This window comes from Pelodiscus sinensis, chromosome 16 (genome assembly GCF_052426305.1).
Source record: "Pelodiscus sinensis isolate ZL-2025 chromosome 16, ASM5242630v1, whole genome shotgun sequence".
NCBI classification, from domain to species: Eukaryota; Metazoa; Chordata; order Testudines; family Trionychidae; genus Pelodiscus; species Pelodiscus sinensis.
The window spans coordinates 26726902-26747641 of NC_143067.1; the positions used below are offsets into that span (position 1 = coordinate 26726902).

General features: G+C 47.5%; 1 protein-coding gene across 1 annotated transcript in view; it reads left to right on the forward strand.

The window, feature by feature from the left end:
* The window catches only part of HTR4 (5-hydroxytryptamine receptor 4), a 308882-nt gene that overhangs the window by 136853 nt on the left and 151289 nt on the right, over positions 1 to 20740 (forward strand). Inside the window, exons 4-5 of the mRNA XM_006138098.5 lie at positions 10764 to 10889; positions 14192 to 14392. Coding sequence (XP_006138160.1) covers positions 10764 to 10889; positions 14192 to 14392 — 327 coding nt within the window. The remainder of the gene's footprint in view (positions 1 to 10763; positions 10890 to 14191; positions 14393 to 20740) is intronic.

Consider the following 20740-nt stretch of genomic DNA (forward strand, 5'->3'; position numbering starts at 1 on the left):
TTTCATCATCTTCAGTGAGTCAGAGGGTCATATGTATGTGCTGTTTATTAATGTCCATTACCCTTCTCTCAAGTTCCATAATAATTTCTTCTTGTGATTCCAGTTCTTTCCTCTCCTGTTTTGAAATGGCTGCCTGTTGCCTTCCAGTCCCTCAGGGTACGTCCAGACTACATGCCTCCGTCGACGGAGGCATGTAGAGTAGCCAGATAGGCAGAGGGAAATGAAGCCGCGATTAAAATAATCGCGGCTTCATTTAAATTTAAATGGCTGCCCCGCTCTGCCGATCAGCTGTTTGTCGGCAGATCGGGGCAGTCTGGACGTTCCCCTGTCGCCAGAAAACCCTTTTGTCGACCGCCCCGTTATGCCTCATCCCACGAGGCATAACGGGGCGGTCGACAAAAGGGTTTTCTGTCGACAGGGGAACGTCCAGACTGCCCCGATCTGCCGACAAACAGCTGATCGGCAGAGCGGGGCAGCCATTTAAATTTAAATGAAGCCGCGATTATTTTAATCGCGGCTTCATTTCCCTCTGCCTATCTGGCTAATCTACATGCCTCCGTCGACGGAGGCATGTAGTCTGGACGTACCCTCACTGGGCTCGTCTACATTGGCCCCTTTTCCGAAAGGGGCATGCTAATTTGACAGGTCGTAATAGGGAAATCCGCGGGGGTTCTCTTTGAAGTAGGAATAAAAGATCCTCCGGAAAAGGGCTTTTTTCCGGAGGATCAGGGCCAGTGTAGACGCTCTTTTCCGGCTTTTCTAAAAGCCGGAAAAAAGCGGCGGACATTTTTATTTAAATGCCGCGGGGGATATTTAAATCCCCCGCGGATTTCCCTATTACGACCTGTCAAATTAGCATGCCCCTTTCGGAAAAGGGGCCAATGTAGACGTAGCCACTTTGTCTGCTGCGCTCTATTATCCCAGGAATTGTTCTTTCTCTCCTTTTGTGTTTGCAGAAATCACATGAATTTCATCTTTTATTTTCTTCAAGTCTTACATTGGATAGGAAGTGCAGCTGTAATTATTTCACATAACCTGATCCTGGCAATGACTTAGTGCAAGGAGACCCTGATATCAGTTGGGATTCATTGTGGAAGACATTGCAAGCTTTGCTAGCATAGAGTCCTGTACATGTAAAGTGCCCCCACTGAATCCAAAGCAGAAGAGAAGAGTGTGCATGCATGCTTGAGATTCCCAATGCGGTACTGGCGCCTGAATGACTTAAAGATTTTAACCTTCTGAACCATTATAATAGCAGGGAGCCCATTAGATAACATGTATAATAAAAGCTGGTGGAGAAATGCTATTGTTAATACAGCTGTCTAGTCAACATGACCAATCCATGTGTTTTAATTGCTAGGTAAAATATGTGTCATATAGAAAAGCTAGGATATTTACAAGAAACTAGGAACAGAGCTTCAAAAATAATTATAGAAGACAAAAACCCAGCCCACACAAATAACTAGATATAAGAGCTTTTTCAATGTATTGTTTTAGTATCTCCTTCTATGTGGGATTTTATATATTCAGTCAGCATCCACATTTCACTTTTTTTTCCTAGCAAGGCCTCTGTATTCTTACTAACCAATAATCATTTTGTCTGAATCTCATTCCCTGATAAGACCAAACTCATCCATCTCAACAGTGTTAAAACAAGTAAACATGCTTAAGAGGCAAAAAGTTCAGACTTGGAAAAAACAAACAAACAAAAAACAATTTTATGCCCGACCACTTATTTTAATTTACATCCAAATCCACTTTTTGCATTATTAAGAACTTTGAATGACTGTAGTTGCATAATTAACAAATATTCCCATTTGACAATAGATTCAAAAAGCACGTGCAGTAATGATGTCAGAAATTTGTAGCTGTTACACAATTACTAAAAAACTCTGTGGGGGCGGGGCGGGCAGTCAGTGCATGCCTGGGGAGCTTCCTGCTAACAGAGGCAGCAGCACAGGTGGCAGGTGGAGCTAGTCCATGAGGGGAGCAGGTTAGCTCCCTGTGCAGACCAGATCCCACCTGCTGTCTCTGATACAGAGGCAGCAGTGTGTGGCAGCAGCAGACCTTGTCCGCAAGAGGCCCAAGCTCTCCACAGACAGAAGCTGCTCCAGCATCCCATGGAGCAGCCTCTGTATACGGCGAGCCCCAAGCTCCAGTTACTGCCTGTTTCCCCTGCTGCCTCTGTGGGAGGCAGATCCATGGATCCAGCATGTGCAGAGAGCAGGCTTAAAAGTCAGTTCCCCGCATGTATCGGCTCTCACCTGCTGTGATGCAGTGGGGGCGGGCTGTCTGCTCTATAACCCAGTGTGGCATGGTGGTGCCTTGCTGGTTGCTGGGCTTGGGCAGTGGGTGACCTCCACTGGCGGCTATTTGTAGCACAGCCCAACAGGACAGCGGATGAGTCACTAGGCAGGGTCTCACAACCTGTCCGACAGGTTGCCTCCCAGGGAGAATGACAAAGGGAGGGAGGCGGAGACCAACCCCTGTCTGGGGGGCAGGGCTGGAAGAGAGTCAGTTTCTGTTGGGGAAGCAGGGGAGAAGGGGCTAGGGAGGAGGCTAGGATTTTAGGGCCCAGCCACCCCCCATCTTCATGGGGGTGCCCTGAGGCCTCCTAACCCCAGTTCCTGTAACCAAATTGCATCTGTGCTGTATCTTGGAGAAGCAATAAACTCCCTCAGTCCTACTGACTGGCAAAGTCTGTTTGTGCCACTATGGGGGTGCAGGAGATGGGGAAACCCCAATGCGCCCTCACACTGGTGTCAGGGGCGGGATGCACTGCACCCCGTGGATGGAGCTTCCAGCAGCAAGTGTCAAGGCTCAGTAGAAGCAAGGGCCTTAGAGCCAGGCGTGCTGGAGGCAGAGTGAAGTGGTTTCTGGGAATCGTGGGGTGCTACAGCACTAGACTGGTGAGTCCGCACTGTGGGGACCAGCAGGGAGATGGCCTACACCTGGCTACTGAAGGCAGACCTGGTGAGGCTGTGCAGAGAAGAGAGGCTGTGCCCTTGAGAAAAGTGACCAAGGCCCAGCTGATTGCCCGGCTGGAAGAGAATGACCAGCCACGGGGCCGGGACCCTGTCCCAGTGGGGAGCAGCCAGACCCCTCCCCCCCCCCCCGGAAGTGTCTCAGGCTCCCAGAGGGGGCGGAGAACTGAAGCCTGCTGTGGAGATGGGACAGCTTCCCAGGGAAGCTGTGCCAGCCGCAGTTCGTCCAGGGCAGGGTCCAGCCCAACAGAGCTCCAGCGGCTGCAGATCAAGCTGCAGATGAAGGAACTGGAAGTACAGGATCGAGAGAGGCAGCGACAGCATGAGCTGGCCATGGCAGAGCGGAGAAGCAGTAGGGCCCTGGCTGCGCTGAGTGGGGAGGGGCCCCAAGGGCCCAGTGCGGCCATATGCTTGAAGAAGCTCATGGTGGCCCAATTGAAGGACGAGGGTGACATAGATGGGTTCCTCAGCTCCTTTGAGAGGGCCTGTGAACTGCAGTGGGTCCCCCCAGCTGACTGGCTGCGAGAGCTCATCCCCATGCTGAACCAGGAGGCTTCTGGGTTGCTCAATCAGCTGGAGGACCTATAGCCAGGTGATTACAAACGGGTCAAGGAGGCCCTACTGCACAAGTTTGGGCTTACCCCAGAGACGTACACGAAGAAGTTCCGGGGGGTGCAGAGGGGCCATGGGAGACCTATGTGTATATGGCCTCCCGCCTGGCGCAATCCTGCCACAAGTGGGTGTCCGGGGTCGGAGCGCAGACCGCAAAGGACCTGCACAAGCTGATCATGATGAAGCATGCACACCCAGCCTGAGGCTCTGGGTCAAGGACCGAAGATCAGAGAATCCTCAGGAGACCGGGAGACTGGCGGATGAGGTCACGGAGAGCTGGTCCGGGTGTGAATGGGAATCACGTCGAGAGAGGGAATCGCGCAGAGACCGGTTCTCAGCTGAGAAACAGAGAATCACCTACGAGGCGAGCCCAAGAGACAAGGACCCATCATCGGTGCCCCAAGAACCAGCCAGGGCCCAGGCAGAGCTGGCCCAAAAGGGCCTGCAGGACCTAACTTGCCATCGCTGCGGGCAAAAAGGCCACAAGAGGGCTCAGTGCACCAAGCACCAAGACCTGGGATTTCCCATGGTTAACTGGCTAGAGCTGGGGGAAGGCAAACCTCAGCTCAGAGCGGGGGGAAGGATGCTCAGTGCACCTCCCCTGGGAGATCTGACCCTCAGGAGGCGGATTTTTCCGTGTACCGGGTGGGGGCCTGTGGAGCAAGTGCCTCGTGCCCCTGCAGGTGGATGGCAGGGAGGTGATGGACTACTGAGACACGGGGGGTGGAGGTGACACTGGCCCGGCCCAAGGTAATAGCCCCAGACCACATGGTACCTAACACTCAGCTGACCCTGAGGGGCATAGATGGGACCCCATTTAAGGTGCCCATAGCCTGGGTGCATCTGAAATGGGGGGCCAAGGATGGCACTTGCCCATGGAGGTACTGATGGAGGGTGACCTAGAGGAGTGGCCAGACGGACCCCACGGGACTCTGGTCACCACCCGTAGCCAGAGCCAGTGAGAGTCCCCTGCAGGGGGCTCAGGGTCCCATCCCAGTGGACATGGGGTCCAGTCAGGCTGGGACTCCGGACCTGGGCAAGGGCGGGGAACAGGTCCTGATCCCTGCCCCAGCTGCTGAATTCCAGGCTGAGGTGCAGGCAGACCCCTCCTTGCAGAGGCTGAGGGACCAGGCTGGCCTCAGCAAAGCTTAGCCCCTGGGGAGAGATGGCCAGGAGAGATTCCTGTGGGAGCGGGGATTCCTGTTCCGGGAATGGCTTCCCCCCAGGAAGGTGAGGGCATGGGGGGGAGTGGGTCCAGCGGCAGCTGGTAGTCCCACAAAAGTATCACCGGAAGCTGCTGTATTTGGCCCACGACATCCCCTTTGTGGGCCACTGGGGGATCCAGCGCACCCAGCTGAGGCTGCTCCAACACTTCTACTGGCTGGGGGTATTTGCGGCCGTGCAGTGATATTGCCAGTCCTGTGACTCCTGCCAGAAGGGGGGAAGGCCCAAGATGGGAGGAAAGCTGCTTGGGGGCCCCTACCCCATATAGAGGAGCGATTCTGGAAGGCAGCAATAGAGATAGTGGGGCCTGTCGGCCAGGCGTCCCGGACGGGGAACAAGCACATCCTGGTAGCCATGGACACTGCTACCAACTGCCCCGAGGCCATGGCTCTGCCCTCTGTTGAGGCAGACACAGTGGCAGACGCACTGCTGGTCATTTTCAGCAGGGTAGGGTTCCCCCAGGAGGTCCTCACAGACCAGGGATCCCACTTCATGTCGGTCCTGCTCCCGTGCTTATGGGAGAAGCACGGGGCCCAGCTCACCTGGGCCCCAGCATATGGCGCCCGGCCCAGCGGGCTGGTAAGGAGGTGCCAGGGGACCCTGAAGCAGATGCTGGAGGCCTTTATGCTCCGGCACCCGCAGGACTGGGACAAGTACCTGCCCCACCTGCTCTCTGCATGTGGGGAGGCACACTGAGGATCTGCCAGGCTCTCCCAGACTGAACCGGGGTGCTGAGGGGGAAAGGACCCCCTGGGCTTGGTGAGAGAGTTATGGGAGGGAGAGACCTCCTTGGATGGAGCGTCGGGGGTGGAAGACGTCCTTGCTTTCCGGGAAAGGCTTGCTGCGCTCGTGGGCCGGCCAGAGAGACCCGGGCCAGAGCTCAATGGCAGTGGAAGGGCTGATACGGCCACAGAAGACAGGCCCGGGCCGTTCCCTCCAGAGCTGTGCAGCAACCGGACAGGGGGAAGCCAGTTCCTGCAGGGCATTGCCGCCGGCTGGCCTGAGCCAAGGAGAGCGCCAGTGTCCCCGCTGTGGCTTTCCCGGGCAGGGGACTTGAACTTCCCCAGGCCACAAGCGGAGTGACCCTGCTCAATTCGCTCTCGGAGGGGTGACAGCTGTGACATAGTGGGGGCGTGCTATCTGCTCTATAACCCAGTGTGGCATGGTGGTGCCTTGCTAGTTGCTGGGCTTGGGCAGTGGGTGACCTCCACTAGCGGCTATTTGTAGCACAGCCCAACAGGACAGTTGGCAGGGTCACAGTCACTAGGCAGGGTCTCACAACCTGTCCAACAGGTTGCCTCCCAGGGAGAGAGACAAAGGGAGGAAGGTGGAGACCAACCCCTGTCTGGGGGGCAGGGCTGGAAGAGAGTCAGTTTCTGTTGGGGAAGCAGGGGAGAAGGGGCTAGGGAGGGGGTTGGGATTGTAGGGCCCAGCCACCCCCCATCTCAAGGGGGTTGCCCTGAGGCCTCCTAGCCCCAGTTCCTGTAACCAGATTGCATCTGTGCTGTGCTGTATCTTGGAGAAGTAATAAACTCCCTCAGTCCTACTGGCTGGCGGAGTCTGTTCGTGCCACTACGGGGGTGCAAGAGATGGGGAAACCCCAACACGCCATCATAACCTGCACCCTTCACCCTCCGTGCTGCTGCCTCTCTATTTGGGTGGGGGCAGGACAGTAAACAATTGCAAACATTGGCACCTTCAGTCCAAAATGCAAGTCCCATTACTCTTTCACCCTCCTTTTCCTACCCCAGCAGCACTAACCGACCAGCCAACACCTTATCTCTGCTGACAGAAGGAGAAAGGAATGCATACATCTTCTTACATACACTTCGGAATTTGGAGAAGTGCTCCGAAGCCGTGATGATGGGCATCATGAAGGTGGGACAGAGATAGATAAAATAGACAATTCTTAAAAAATAGTTCTTAAAAAGGCAAACAAACACCTAGCACCATGAACAACTATGCTCTGTATAAATTAACCCATGATCATCTTTGCTGTATACTGTCAGCCTCCCCCAGGAGAAAGAGGAACATCTTTTGTATCAAGATATTCAATGTAGCCTGACATTTTGTTTCACAGATGCAGCCATTGAGCTACCATTAGTCTATTTTGAATAATCCATTCAGGCAGCCACAATTACAGCTCCCTAATCAAGGTGCCTTTGATCATTGCGATGCCGTTGTTTCTAGCTGCTTTTAGTCCCACTGTGTTCCAGCCAGTGATCGTGTAGCTATAAGGCTGCCTTTGAAGTTGTCTTTCCCCTCCTCCGCGCCCCATATACACAGTGCCTTCCTGTGCTGAGGAACATTATTAATAAAGCTTGGTGTTCTGACATGCAGTTTTGCTCAACATACTTGTATTTGGCAACTGCATAACCTTTCCCAGCTGTGCAGTAGCCACTCACGGAATTATTGAACAAAGGGGAGAGAGTTTTGTGCATCTCCAAAAGATGAAAATTATCTTGTCCTTTCTAGTTCTGCATAATTCACACCAGACAAGGATTTATTCTCGTTTGCTGTTTTCTTGTTCTTTTCCAAAGCACAGTGCTACAAGGCAGATTAAATTGTCATAATTACCAGCATCTTTTCTCCTATCAGAAAATCTTTATTTCTGTGGTAAAGAAACTCTTTCAAATCAAATGTAAATATAAGCAAGTAGGAAGAGGGAGAATGTCCAAGGAACTAGAAGACCTCTTTTACACTCCATTTCTTAGATCATCCATATGATGACTGACTCATGATGGATGATGGCCTGGCACTCTGGGATTAGAAGGAAGGAGCAAGGAGTTTAGATTCCAATAATCAGCTTGGTTACCTTATCCACCAATTGTCTTGTCTGTCTAGAAGTGCAGTAAATGGTAACATTTGTCTAGCTTTGAATTGGTGAATTTATGGTGCCTAGATAGAAAGCTGCCGGGAGCTAGTATTGACCATGCTATGAGAGCTCTCAGAATTAGGGTAGAGGAGGACAGGAGGGCTATGTCTACACTCCCGGTTTCTCGCACGAGAAATATGCAAGTGAGGCTAAGTGTAGAATATCGCCGAGCCTCATTTGCATACCTAATAAGCCGCCATTTTGCAGAAGAGGCTCTTGAGCCAGAAGGAGCTGTCTTTACTGTACCTTCTTGAGCTACAAAATCCCTCTTGCACAATGCTGTATTCCTGAAAACAATCGGCGTAACGGCAATGCGCAAGAGGGTTTTTCTTTTGCAAGAAGAGGCAGTGTAGACAGCTCCTTCTGGCACAAGAGCCTCTTCTGCAAAAATGGCAGCTCATTAGGTATGCAAATGAGGTTCAGCGATATTCCACACTTAGCCTCATTTGCATATTTCTCTTGCAAGAAGCTGCGAGTATAGACATAGCCGATGTGTGAAGGAGGACACGGTTAGCTAAATTGCAGCCAGTGATTAAAATCTCTGTGAGGATAATCATGGGGACTGAAAAAATAAAACCACGCATTTCAGCAGCTGTCCAAGAACCAACACCCAAAGCAGCTGGAAGCAGAGTTTCTCAACACATGCTATGAAACTGAAATTGTGCTACAGTGGAGACGTGTCAACATTTTTGAATGGAACAAGAGACACATGTTGGTGATCCTCTAAGCTTTAATTGCCCTCACTGAAGTTGTGTTGAGTTCAGCAGACATCTCCCTAATTAAGAGCTGTTTCCTTCAGGTGCTAAAGAAACCCCATTCTTGTCTTGGAAATCTGTGAAAGGTTTGCAGTTCCTAATTGGCAATTTTTTTTCCTGCTGAACTCACCTATAGTTAAATCTGATCCTTTTCACAGAAGGGTGAAAAACTTCAGGTTTCATTGCCCTAGAGGTTTCAATAATACCAGCATCAAAAGTCTCTTCTGTGGGCAAAAAGAATGCAGTACTCCTGCTGTGGCCACACTGTGTACTGGAGTGGTCAGTGATGACAGGAGGCAAAGGCCTACTGGATTAACACCACCCCCTAAATATCTGCAGACTTGCCATCCACGGTGCACTGGTGTTACTCCCAAAATGCAGCCTCCGTTTGGCTTGGAACTTTTACTATGGAATCCTGTAGATATCTAGGAGCAGCCAATTGGCTGATGCGAGTTAAACTCTGAAGGTCCCCAATCTGAAAGCATACAAAACTGTGGTATTAAAAGCTACAACATCACATTTTCTCATAGATGGTGTCAGATGGAAATCTTGGGGGGGGGGGGGGGGAGGGAGGCTGGAGGGTATGAATCTGGGAGTTGTTTTGAGCCTAACGTTAGTTGTAATACTTTCTTCTGAACTTGTTTTGTAATCTAGCTTAATTGGCTTCAGGAGAGTATAACCAGTAGTGGTGTGGTTAAAAAAATAAGTGAGTAAACCAATCTAAACTAAAGTCTGTGTTTCCCAAATATGAAGTTGGTGAACTGTATTTATTGCATTTAACCTCAACTGTTCTACTGAGTACTGTATAACACATCTTCCTAGCAAGTACAAAAGGCTTGTAATTAAGACAAGACAAATTTTCTCCTCTCTCCCTTGTATACTAATAAATATTTTCAGCACAAAATCCTGCTAAACTCAGGGTTAAGGGTGCACAGCTGTAATTTCCTGGTAAAAACACTAAAATGCAAGTATTTTAAATTCTTCTGCACATTAGAGGAAGATACACTATTTTATTGATACATTCTGCTTAAATCCCTACTTCACGGACAAATTTCAATGCAATTTTAATCATATGTGTTGCACCATGATTTTGCACCGCATGATGGATCCCAGGGACAAAACTGCGTCCAGTGACCCCGTTGCAGCCCAGAGTCCTTGGCACCAGCTCCAGGAGGGCCCAAGCCCTAGCCCTGCTGCCTCTGGTGTCCCGGCCACTGGAGGCTATGCTGTTTGTCCTTTTCAAAAGTATGTAATAGTTCTGGATGTCTTAGATTTTAAGTACTTTTTGTAGATATGTAGGAGAGTAGGTTAAAAAAAAATGAAAAAATAATTTCACTAAATATTTCAGTATGTTGATCTTGTTCTGAAGGGCTCAAAACAGAACAATCTGTATTTTTCCCATTTTTTTTACATTTTTATATTTTTTTAAAAAAATTGAAATTTCCGATATTTGAATCTTTGAAACATCAACTTTTCATATTTTTCTCCTTTACTTTCCCCCATTAATAAAAAAATTAAGCATGTCTAGGGTTAAGTATTTTAACCCTTCTTCAGATTTTTCCTTTTTTCCTTTTTCTACTTAGTAACTTTTTGAAAATTACAAAATAACAATAGCAAAACGTTAAATAACAACAACATGGACATCACTCATTCTATTATATTCAGTGGGGAAAAAAGGAGCAAAAACAGTGTGTAAATTCAAAATTTCAAAATTATAAGCCAGTTTTCAGTTTTTATGAAAGAACTGAAATTTTTGAAAAAAGAAAAAGCTTTTCAATTAAAAAAATAGTTTTACTGAAGAAAAAAAAAGAAAAAATGAAGCCAGCTGTACTCGACTTCCCTGATTTTCATAAAATACTGAATACCGTTACTTACCTATCATAATTGGGCCTTTTTGTCTTCAAATTCAGCACCTAAAAATTAGTCCTTTGTAATCAATTTATTTAGTCCCAGGGTCAACAAGAGCAGACAGAAAATTTGCAGATATTTTACGTATAAATTTTTCCTCTCACCTGTCCAGAACACATACATGTCCCATATAATTTCCATAAACTAGAATTTAGACATTTTCATTTGTACATATTATAAAATGCAAAGCTGAAGGATTTGGGGCCTGAATATTCCCCCCCCCCCCCAAAAAAACCCAAAAAAACAAAAAAACCCTCAACAGCTATTGCTGAGGCAGAGAGGCAAATTTCAGAGAAAAGTGTGATCAGAAAGAATTGTTTAAACAAATGCATCTACCTGAAGTTATTTGCTTAATGTTGTGGCTGAAGACCCTCCTCTGATGCATTCTCTTTTTATGGTTTCCAGTTCGACTGAGGGGTTTGGTGTGGCAGAGAAGATTGCCCTGCTCACCTTCATATCGGCGGTTATACTCATGGCCATCCTGGGGAACTTGCTGGTGATGGTAGCTGTATGCAGAGACAGGCAGCTCAGGTGAGCCGACATACAAGCCCGCTCAGTCTCCTGCTTTAGGAGAATTTTACAAGGACAGAGCCATGTAACTTGCAAGGGGTAGAGGGAACAAAGCCAACAACACACAACTAAAAACATAAAACACTGTAATAAAAAATGCTCTCACCTTCCTTCTCCCAGTGGTCACAGGAAAGTCAGTCTTGGATATTGTTTTCACTGTGTCTGGACTCAGATTTGCAATGCAGAAGTGTGATTGTTTTATTATCCAGTCACTATGGGTATGTCTACACAGCAGGGCTTAACTCAAAATAAGCTACATAAATTGAGCTACGTCAATTGCATAGCTTATTTTGAAATATCAGAGGGGTAGCCATGTTAGTCTGAATCTGCAAAAGCAGCGAGGAGTCCTGTGGCACCTTATCGACTAACTGAAGTGTTGGAGCATAAGCTTTTGTGGGCAAAGACCCACTTCGTCAGTTGCATCTGAGGAAGTGGGTCTTTGCCCACGAAAGCTTATACTCCAACACTTCGGTTAGTCTATTTTGAAATAGGGAGTGTCTACACAGCATTTATTTCGAAATAGAGCACTCTTCCTCTGGCTTTCCTTACTCCTCGGACAATGAGGGTTATAGGAGTCGGAGCAAGAAGTCCTCCAGTTTGACAGTATATCAACATTATTTCAAAATAACTGCCTGCTGTGTAGCTGTGGACTAAGTTATTTCAAAATAACACCAGTTATTTCGAAATAATGTTGCTATGTAGAAGTACTATATTTTTAGCACCCCAGCCACCAAAAACAAATAGATCACTTGCAGAAAGCCATATGGGGCACTATGGAGAAGCATTGCAGGTTCTTACCTTTCCTATAGGGTTGCCAGATGGTTTCAACAAAAATGCTGGACATACTTGACATGACATCACAATCTACATTACATCTTATTTAGAAAATACCGGACATTTATATTTTCTCAATTTGTTTCCTGAACAGAAAGCTCAAATACTGGACTGTCCAGTTCAAAACCAGACACCTGGCAACCCTACTTTCCTATTCCAGTTCCTTTTTCACAAAACGCGTCAGAAAAATGCAGGGAGCATGAGCCTTTCTGTAACAATTAGCATGTTATCAGGAAGCCATGAGACATACAGTAAGGTTTTCAAAGGACCTAAAGAAAAGAGGCACCCATCTTAGAAAAAACATGTGGGCACCCAACCCCCTGCCAAGATGTGGTTACTCTAGTGATAGTTTATAGCCTTTGGAGTCTGCAGATGCACCTCAGTGCACATGAATGAAAGCACTTCAAGTCCACATATCTTCCAACAAAGCCCCACCTGCCTCAGCTCTGCTAATGCAGCTCTACCCTGACCTGCTGTACTGCTTGCTGCTCCAGCCCTGAGATTTCACACAGCTCTGCCAATGAGTCTAACCCTGCAGCCATTATCTTTCTCAACTGTCTTCCTTAGAAAACAGAAATAAAAATTCAGATTAATAATGATTAATGTGCGGGTAATAAAATTAGAGTACCCTATTAGTTCTCCTGAAGAACAGTTGCCTAATAGTACACAGTTTACCAAAGGGACAAACAAATTATATGTGAGGACTTTGCTTCTGTGATAAAGCTGCAGGTTATGTAATCTAATGAGACTCAGGGCAGAGGTATATTAAGCAGAGCATTTCCCATACTAACCTAATAACTGGGGAACCTGCTAACTAGCTGTTCATCTGACTATCAGCTTCAGAGAGCTCCCATCCTGATACCGGCATGTTAGCTTTAACTGGGTTGTGGGCCGCACTAAAAGTGCTGAGGAAAGTTTGAATGTTTCACAAAAGTCTCTTTCTTAGTGTTCCCCCAACCGCTCCTTCCACCTGTCCTGCATGCCTTGGAGGAGCTATTCAAGCACAGTGTTGTCACCAACTCATTTCCTGAAGTCCCACACTTTCCACCTTATCACTACAGAAGTTCCTATTAGGTAGTTGGAGCTCAGGCCTTTTAGGCTATGTCTAGACTACATAGATTTTTTGAAAAAGAAATTTTTTTCAAAATTAAATTGAAAGAACGTGGCAGTTTTTTCAACAGCAGTAAACCTCATTTTATGAGGGGCTCATCTAGACTACATCCCTCTTTTGAAATAGGGATGTAAATTAGGCAGATTGAAAGTGCAAATGAAGCGTCGATTTAAATATTCTGTGCATCATTTGCATATTTGCATCCGAACACTGTTTTGAAAAAAGGTATTTCAGAAATGAAACTGAGTCTAGATGTGGTTCTTTTGAAAAAAAACCCTTTTTTGAAAGATCCCGTACTCCTAATTTTTTCAGCAGTATGGGATCTTTCGAAAAAGGGTTTTTTTTCCTGAAAGAACTGTGTCTATACTGCAGTTTCATTTTTGAAATACCCTATTTTGAAACAGCGATCGGACACAAATATGCAAATGAAGCACGGGATATTTAAATCCATGCTTCATTTGCACTTTCAATCTGTCTAATTTATATCCCTCTTTCAAAAGAGAGATGTAGTCTAGACATAGCTGAGGAAGAAAGCCTTTTTTTTTTTTTTTGAAAGAGCTCTTTCGAAAAAAGGCGTTCTTGAACGCAAACAGGGCTTTTTCGAAAGAGAGCGTCCAGTTTGCCTGAGTGCTCTCAGCTGATCACTTTTTCAAAAGTCTTGTGGATATCTATATGATCTCTTTCGAAAGAGGCTTGTAGTCTAGACATACCCTTATGTTGTTACCATGATGTCTCTGTATCCTACTTTGGCTGCAGTTTTTCAGGGAACCTGATGAACAGTTAGTTGGCCCTCAAATCTAGAAACAAAATGACTTTTCTTTATAAATCTTTGCAAGTTGCTAGACCCTCTTTCCGTATGGACTGAGAGGAGGGGAAGGAGAAGAGGGTGTGTTTAAGAGCGCACCTATATTGCAATTAGAGGTGAGACTGCAGCACTTACTAACATAGCCAAGCTAGCTTTGATCTAGCTAGCTCAGACAATAGCAGGGAAGCCATAACAGCACAGGTTAACTGTTCAAGTACATACCGTGGGTCCCGCGAGGGCTTGGACAGTGCTGCTACGGCTTCTCTGCTATTATATTCACACTAGCTAGATTAAAGTTAGGATAGGTATATGTGTGTATGTCCCACAGTCATTGCTCTGACTCAGTGTAGACATACCTGAAGACAGTGGTTCTTAACCAGGTTATCCAGGGCCCTCTGGGAGGCCATGAGCATGTTTCAGAGATCTGCAGAGACTTGCTGGGGCAGAAGGCAGAAAGCTGAAGTCCCATTGCCTAAGCATCCCCACTGATTTTTCTAAATATATGTCTTGTAGGAAAATCAAGACCAATTATTTCATTGTCTCACTTGCCTTTGCGGACCTGCTGGTGTCTGTGCTGGTGATGCCCTTTGGAGCCATTGAGCTGGTTCAGGATAAATGGATTTATGGAGAGATGTTCTGCCTGGTCCGAACATCTCTAGATGTCCTGCTCACCACAGCATCAATCCTTCACCTGTGCTGTATCTCCCTAGACAGGTATGAGCAGAAAGATATGTACAAATGCATTTCTTGTCAGCCATTTTTTTTGACAGGATGCAAACCATTAGGTCTTAAGAAACATATCCAGGGTTTCTTTCTCAGCTCTGAGGCATGTATAAATACATTGTATAATGCATAGCACAGCCATAAACATCTTACTGTAGCAGCTAATGAAGCTTCATCAGTGTAACGAGGGTTGAAGAAAGGTGTTATTTATATTGACAGAACTCATCACCACTGGTGCAAATTGGTATCATTCAGGAGCTGAGGATCAGCTCAGTATCTTGCAAAAAGCATGTTCTCCCTTTTTTAGAAAAAGAAAGAGATTTAATACACGTTTTACAGAAGAGACTCCTGGCAGTCAGAAAGGGGCTATTCCTTCTTGGTGCAGGATTGTACACTTTTAGTAGGAATTTGTCTTATTTTGAAATAGAAGGTCTGGAGGCTAATGCTGGACTTGATTATCAACTAGTCTGATTCGTTTCAACGAAGCTCATGTCCCCAAGACTATTTGTGGTTTTTAAAGTTTGTCCAGTTAGGGTATGTCTACACTAGCCCCCTAATTCAAACTAGGGAGGCTAACGAAGGCGACCGAAATTGCAAATGAAGCATGGGAGTTAAACTTCATTAGCATGTTCCCGGGTGGTCACCATTTTGGAAATTGATGGGAGTTCGAAGTAAAGCCCTTAATTTGTATTAGCTGTTAAACCTCATTCGCCACTTCATTTTCCTGTGTCTGGTAAACTCATCTACATGGCTCCGCCGATGGAGCCATGTAGTCTAGATATACCCTTGGTGTCCTCTAGTTCTTATATTATGGGAACTAATGAATAACTTTTCTTTAATCACCCTCTCCACACCATTCATGATTTTATAGACCTCTATCATATCCCCCCCTCAGTCTCCTCTTTTCCAAACTGAAAAGTCCCAGTCTCTTTAGCCATTCTTCATATGGGACCTGTTCCAAACCCCTAATCATTTTAGTTGCCCTTTTCTGAACTCTTTCCAAGGCCAAAATATCTTTTTTGAGGTGAGGAGACCACATCTGTACACAGTACTCAAGATGTGGGCATAACATAGTTTTATACAGGGGCAGTAAGATATTCTGTCTCTTATTTTCTATCCCTTTCTTAATAATTCCTAACATTCTATTTGCCTTTTTGACTGCCGCAGCAACTGGTTAGGCCTCAGTTGGAGTATTGTGTCTAGTTCTGGGCACCACATTTCAAGAAAGATGTGGAGAAATTGGAGAGGGTCCAGAGAAGAGCAACAAGAATGATTAAAGGTCTAGAGAACATGAAAGGAAGGCTGAAAGAACTGGGTTTGTTTAGTTAAGAAAAGAGAAGATTGAGGGGGGACATGATAGCTGTTTTCAGGTATCTAAAAGGGTGTCAGAAGGAGAAGGGAGAAAACTTGTTCATCTTGGCCTCTGAGGACAGAACAAGAAGCAATGGGCTTAAACTGCAGCAAGGGAGGTTTAGGTTGGACATTAGGAAAAAGTTCCTAACTGTCAGGATAGTCAAACACTATGCCAAGGGAGGTTGTGGAATCTCCATCTCTGGAGATATTGAAGAGTAGGTTAGAAAAATGTCTATCAGGGATGGTCTAGACAGTATTTGGTCCTGCCATGAGGGCAGGGGACTGGACTCGATGACCTCTCGAGGTCCCTTCCAGTCCTAGTATTCTATGATTCTATGATCCTTCAGCCTTTAATTAACCCAGTGGGTCGTACGGACATGACTCCTGACAGAAGCTCTGTGACAATCAACAGGGAAAATGCTCAATACCTTTGACTCAAACTACACATCTTGGCTACGTCTACACTGGCCCCTTTTCCGGAAGGGGCATGTAAATTTCACCAGTCGTCGTAGGGAAATCCGCGGGGGATATTTAAATATCCCCCGCGGCATTTAAAGAAAAATGTCCGCCGCTTTTTTCCGGCTTTTAAAAAAGCCGGAAAAGAGCGTCTACACTGGCCCCGATCCTCCGGAAAAAGTGCCCTTTTCCGGAGAGTCTTATTCCTACTTCAAAGTATAAGAATAAGACCCTCCGGAAAAGGGCACTTTTTCCGGAGGATCGGGGCCAGTGTAGACGCTCTTTTCCGGCTTTTTTAAAAGCCGGAAAAAAGCGGCGGACATTTTTATTTAAATGCCGCGGGGGATATTTAAATCCCCCGTGGATTTCCCTACGACGACTGGTGAAATTTACATGCCCCTTCCGGAAAAGGGGCCAGTGTAGACGTAGCCCTTGACTGTAACAGAAGCAACAGTGACTCAAATACAGATGTGTAGTTTGAGTCAAAGGTATTGGGGATGCAGATCTTGCAATGAGCAGTTTTATATGGAAAGAGGTTTTTGCAAATAAATCTGAAATTCACAGTATGTAGCCTGCCCAATAAAACAAGGGTTGCTAAAGTACATGCCATGCATCAGGTTAAAAGGTATTTGCAGCCAGATGCTGTGGACCCACTTACTCCTAATGACTTGGGCCTATGGGGATGGGGCGAGGGCGGGAACAGAGCAAATTCAGTTCCAGGAGGAAGAGGGGAAAGCAGTTTAGAAGTGATGTGAGTTAAGTGAGGGGAAATGTAAGAGTGTGAGTGGGAGTCTAAAGGGGAAGCTCATCATTAACGATGAAGGAGGAGACTTTACAATCACAAGGCTGAAGTGCAAGCACTGAACAATGCATATGGAAGTGATGGGTACCACTGATCTGGCAGTGGATGCAGAAGAGTCTGTTGCAGTATAGCAGTGGTCACCAACCAGTAGATCGGGATCTACCAGTAGATCTTGGAGCCTCTGACAGCTGATCCTTACTGGTTTGGCTGGGAAGCTCGCAAGTGCTGGTGCTTCAGTTGCCCCTCTACCCACTGTCATGTTGCTCCTGCCTTCTGCCTTGAAGCTGCCCCTTGGGAGCCTCTTGCTTGCAGTGCAAGGTGTGGGAGGGAGAAGAGGGGGTTCACTGAGGTCAGGATGTCCTTCTTCACCCCCACTCCTGTACCCTGTCTCCACACAGAGAAGGGGATGGAGGGAGCGTGACAATACAAATCTCTGTCACTCTCACACACTGTGTGTGTGTCTCATTCTCACAAACACACACTGGTCTTTCCTCTCATCTCCTGACCCAATACGTACATGGGGGGGCTGTTACTATTTTTACTGCTTGCAAAGTGGGTTAGTTTTGGTTTGTGACTGGTCTGTGTATTTCATAACTTTCATTTCTCTCTTATGCTTAAATTTAATTCTTTGAGGAGTGAGATCTAAAATGCCTAACCTGTCGTGGCTGGAGTCATTATCTCTATGGTAATTGTGCTCCTGGACATGACTGGACATGACTGGCATGTCCCTGAGAAAATCAGAGCAGGAGGTCTCCACATGATGTCCTTGTGCGCAGACACCATTCCTGCACATGCCAGCTGCTTTCAGGAGTGGTGCAGGGCCAGGACATGAGTAAGCCTGCCTTGACTCTGTTGCTCCATCTCTGGGGCAGCTGTCTGGCCACTTGGGGGATGGGACTTGAACTCCAGAACTCTGCCCTCCCCAAGCAAATGCCATATAACCTAGGCCACTCAAGCACCCACCCCACCTTCAAGCACCCACCCCACCTCCTGAGGATCCCTTATCCTGCTTTCCTATTGCAGGAGCCAGGTAGGCAGGAGCCAGGTAAAGCAGGGGTTGGCTGCACAGATCCTACCTGAATGGGCAGAGGGGAGTGGGAATGAGCCCAATACCCTATGCTCCAGAGGCTGTGCCCTAGCCTGGAGGTCACTCCAGAATCCACCCCACTGCCATTCTTTCAGGCCAATGCCATATCTGTTAGACCACTCCAGAACCAATGGTCCCTGCCTGCCTACCGTCAGAGGGTCCCTTATCCTGTGTTGGCTGTCTGGTTACTCCCAGGGTGGGCAGAGGGGGAACCAGACTTAAGCCCCCCACCTTCTGCTGCCCAGGTGAATGTCCTATCCCCTAAGCCACTCCAGAACCCACCCAACCTCCCCCTTTTCAGAGGGTCCCTTATCCTGCCTTCCTAATGCAGGGGCCAGCTCCAGCCCTGGGGCAGCTGTCTGGTCGTCTGGGGGATGGGATTCAAACCCCACAACCCTGCCCTCCCCAGGCAAATGCCATTTACCCTAGTTCACTCAAGCTCCCTCCCACCTTCCTAATGCAGGAGGCAGGTACATCCCAGGGGTTGGTTGTCTAGATGCTCTAAGGGTAGGCAGGACTTGAACCCCCCACCCTGTGCTTCCCTGGGGACTGTGATAGCCTCTAGTCCACTCAATACCTTTGACTCAAACTACCCCCAGCAGGCCCCTTATGCTGTGTTAGCTGTCTGGTCACTCCCAGGGTAAGCGGAGAGGGGACCCAACTCAAGCCCCCCACCTTGCGCTCTCCAGATGAATGCCCTAGCCCTTTGGCCACCCCAGAACCAACCCTACCTTCAGAGGGTCCCTTGTTCAGTGTTGGCTGCTCCCAGGATGGGGGGGGGGGGGCAGGACTTCAACACACCACTCTGTGCTCCCCAGGATGGGGCAGGGCCCTATCCCCTAAGCCACTCCAGAACCACCCTACTTTTAGGGTGTCCCTTATTTTTCCCTCCTAATGTGGGCACCAGCTCCATCCCTGGGGCAACAGGTGTTGGCTGCCAGGCCACTGCCTGAGTGGAGGCAAGGGGGTACTCGAGTCCACCACCCTGTAGTCCAGAGGCTAATGCCCTATCCCTGAATTCACTGGAGATCCCACTGCACCTCTCCACCTTCAGCAGGTCCCTTATCCTGCTTTCCATATGCAGGAGTCAGCTCTATCTGTGGGACAGCATGTGTTGGCTGTCCCACCACGCCCAAGTTGGGTAGAAGGAAGGGAGGGATTTGAGCCCCCAACCCTGCACTCCCCAGCCAAATGCCTTATCCCCTAGGCCACTCCAGAACCCACCCTACTGCTCTACCTTCAGGGCATCCCCTCCCACACTCTGAACCCCTTGGCCCAAGATCAGAGCCTGCACTCCAATCCGCCTTGTGAAAGTGAATGAGATTCAGGGAGGAAGGGGGATGGAGTGAGCAGGGTGAGGCCCCAGAGAAGGGGTGGAGCAGAGGTGTGACCTTAGAGAAGGTGGGGAAGGAAGCTGGGCAAGGGTATTTGGGTTTGATGTAGATCTTACATTGCACTTAAATTGAAAAAGTGATTTAGTGGTTAAAATGGTTGGAGACCACTGCAGTATAGTAATGAAGTGCATTTATTGCATATTGCGGCATATGTGTCTATGGCTAAGTCTACACTACAGGTTTTTTCTGGGATACCTCCAGAGGTACAAGAGGAACAGTTTCCAAAAAAGCGGATGAGTTCTTTCGGCATCCCTGTATTCTTCATTGTGTGAGGAATAAGGGATGTTCCAAAATAGGAGGTTTTTCTGAAATTTGACCCTGTGTAGACGGCCAAATTTCGGAAAAGCCTCTTCTGAAAAAAGCGCAAAAAGATACGCAAACTGCATTTTCAACTTGCACATCTTTTCCCGATATAACTCTGCAGTCTAGACATGGCCTGTGTGTTTCTATCCAGTGCTAGTGTTATGTGTATCATGGTGACAGCAGGAGGCCTAGGAGCAAGTCTCCATTGTGCCAGCTATGTAGCACAAACAAGCATAAATGGCAAGCCCTGGCACGGAGATCTCAGTGTCTAAGTTAGTGACCACATGCAAGAAATGGAAGAAACAGTGAAAACGGGGGTGGGAGATGAGCAAGGAGAGAGTATTGGTATATGAGCTACTTGCTATATTAAACACATGGTCTCAGCTTTCTACCAGCCAGCAAGCCTTGCTGGAACTCTGGTGAATTCAATACGATGGGGGTCTAGGAAGCAGGCACTGTATTTAATTGGTGTACAGTGCCTAGCTTACTCTAAGTGTTTGCTCTGGGAATGTCCATTTGTGTATGCAATCTGGAATGAAGCACTTCAAGTAACTATCGTGAGCTGAATCCATGAACTTCCTTGGATAATAACATTTTCACAGTTAAAAAACCAAACAAACCCTAAATGTGCCTGTTAGCAAGCCAGGATAATTGTTGTGGAGAGCTAGTCTAATAGGCAAGGGCAACGGGACAATTTTATAGTGGTGGTGCAAAAAGCCAATGAATCAAATTGTAAATTCTGAATATAATGGAAACTAAGTAAAGCCGGGGCTGTGCTAGCAGTCCCTACATCCCTAGTTCCAGCACCTATGCAGTAGGTGAAAGACTGAAAAATGGTGGGGAGAGGGGGGAGAATCTAATGATTTAGGGTATGAAAGAGCAGAATTGGCCTTGTTCCGTTAAGGTAAAGCTCTCATTGACTTCAGTGGAACCAGGCCTAGGCC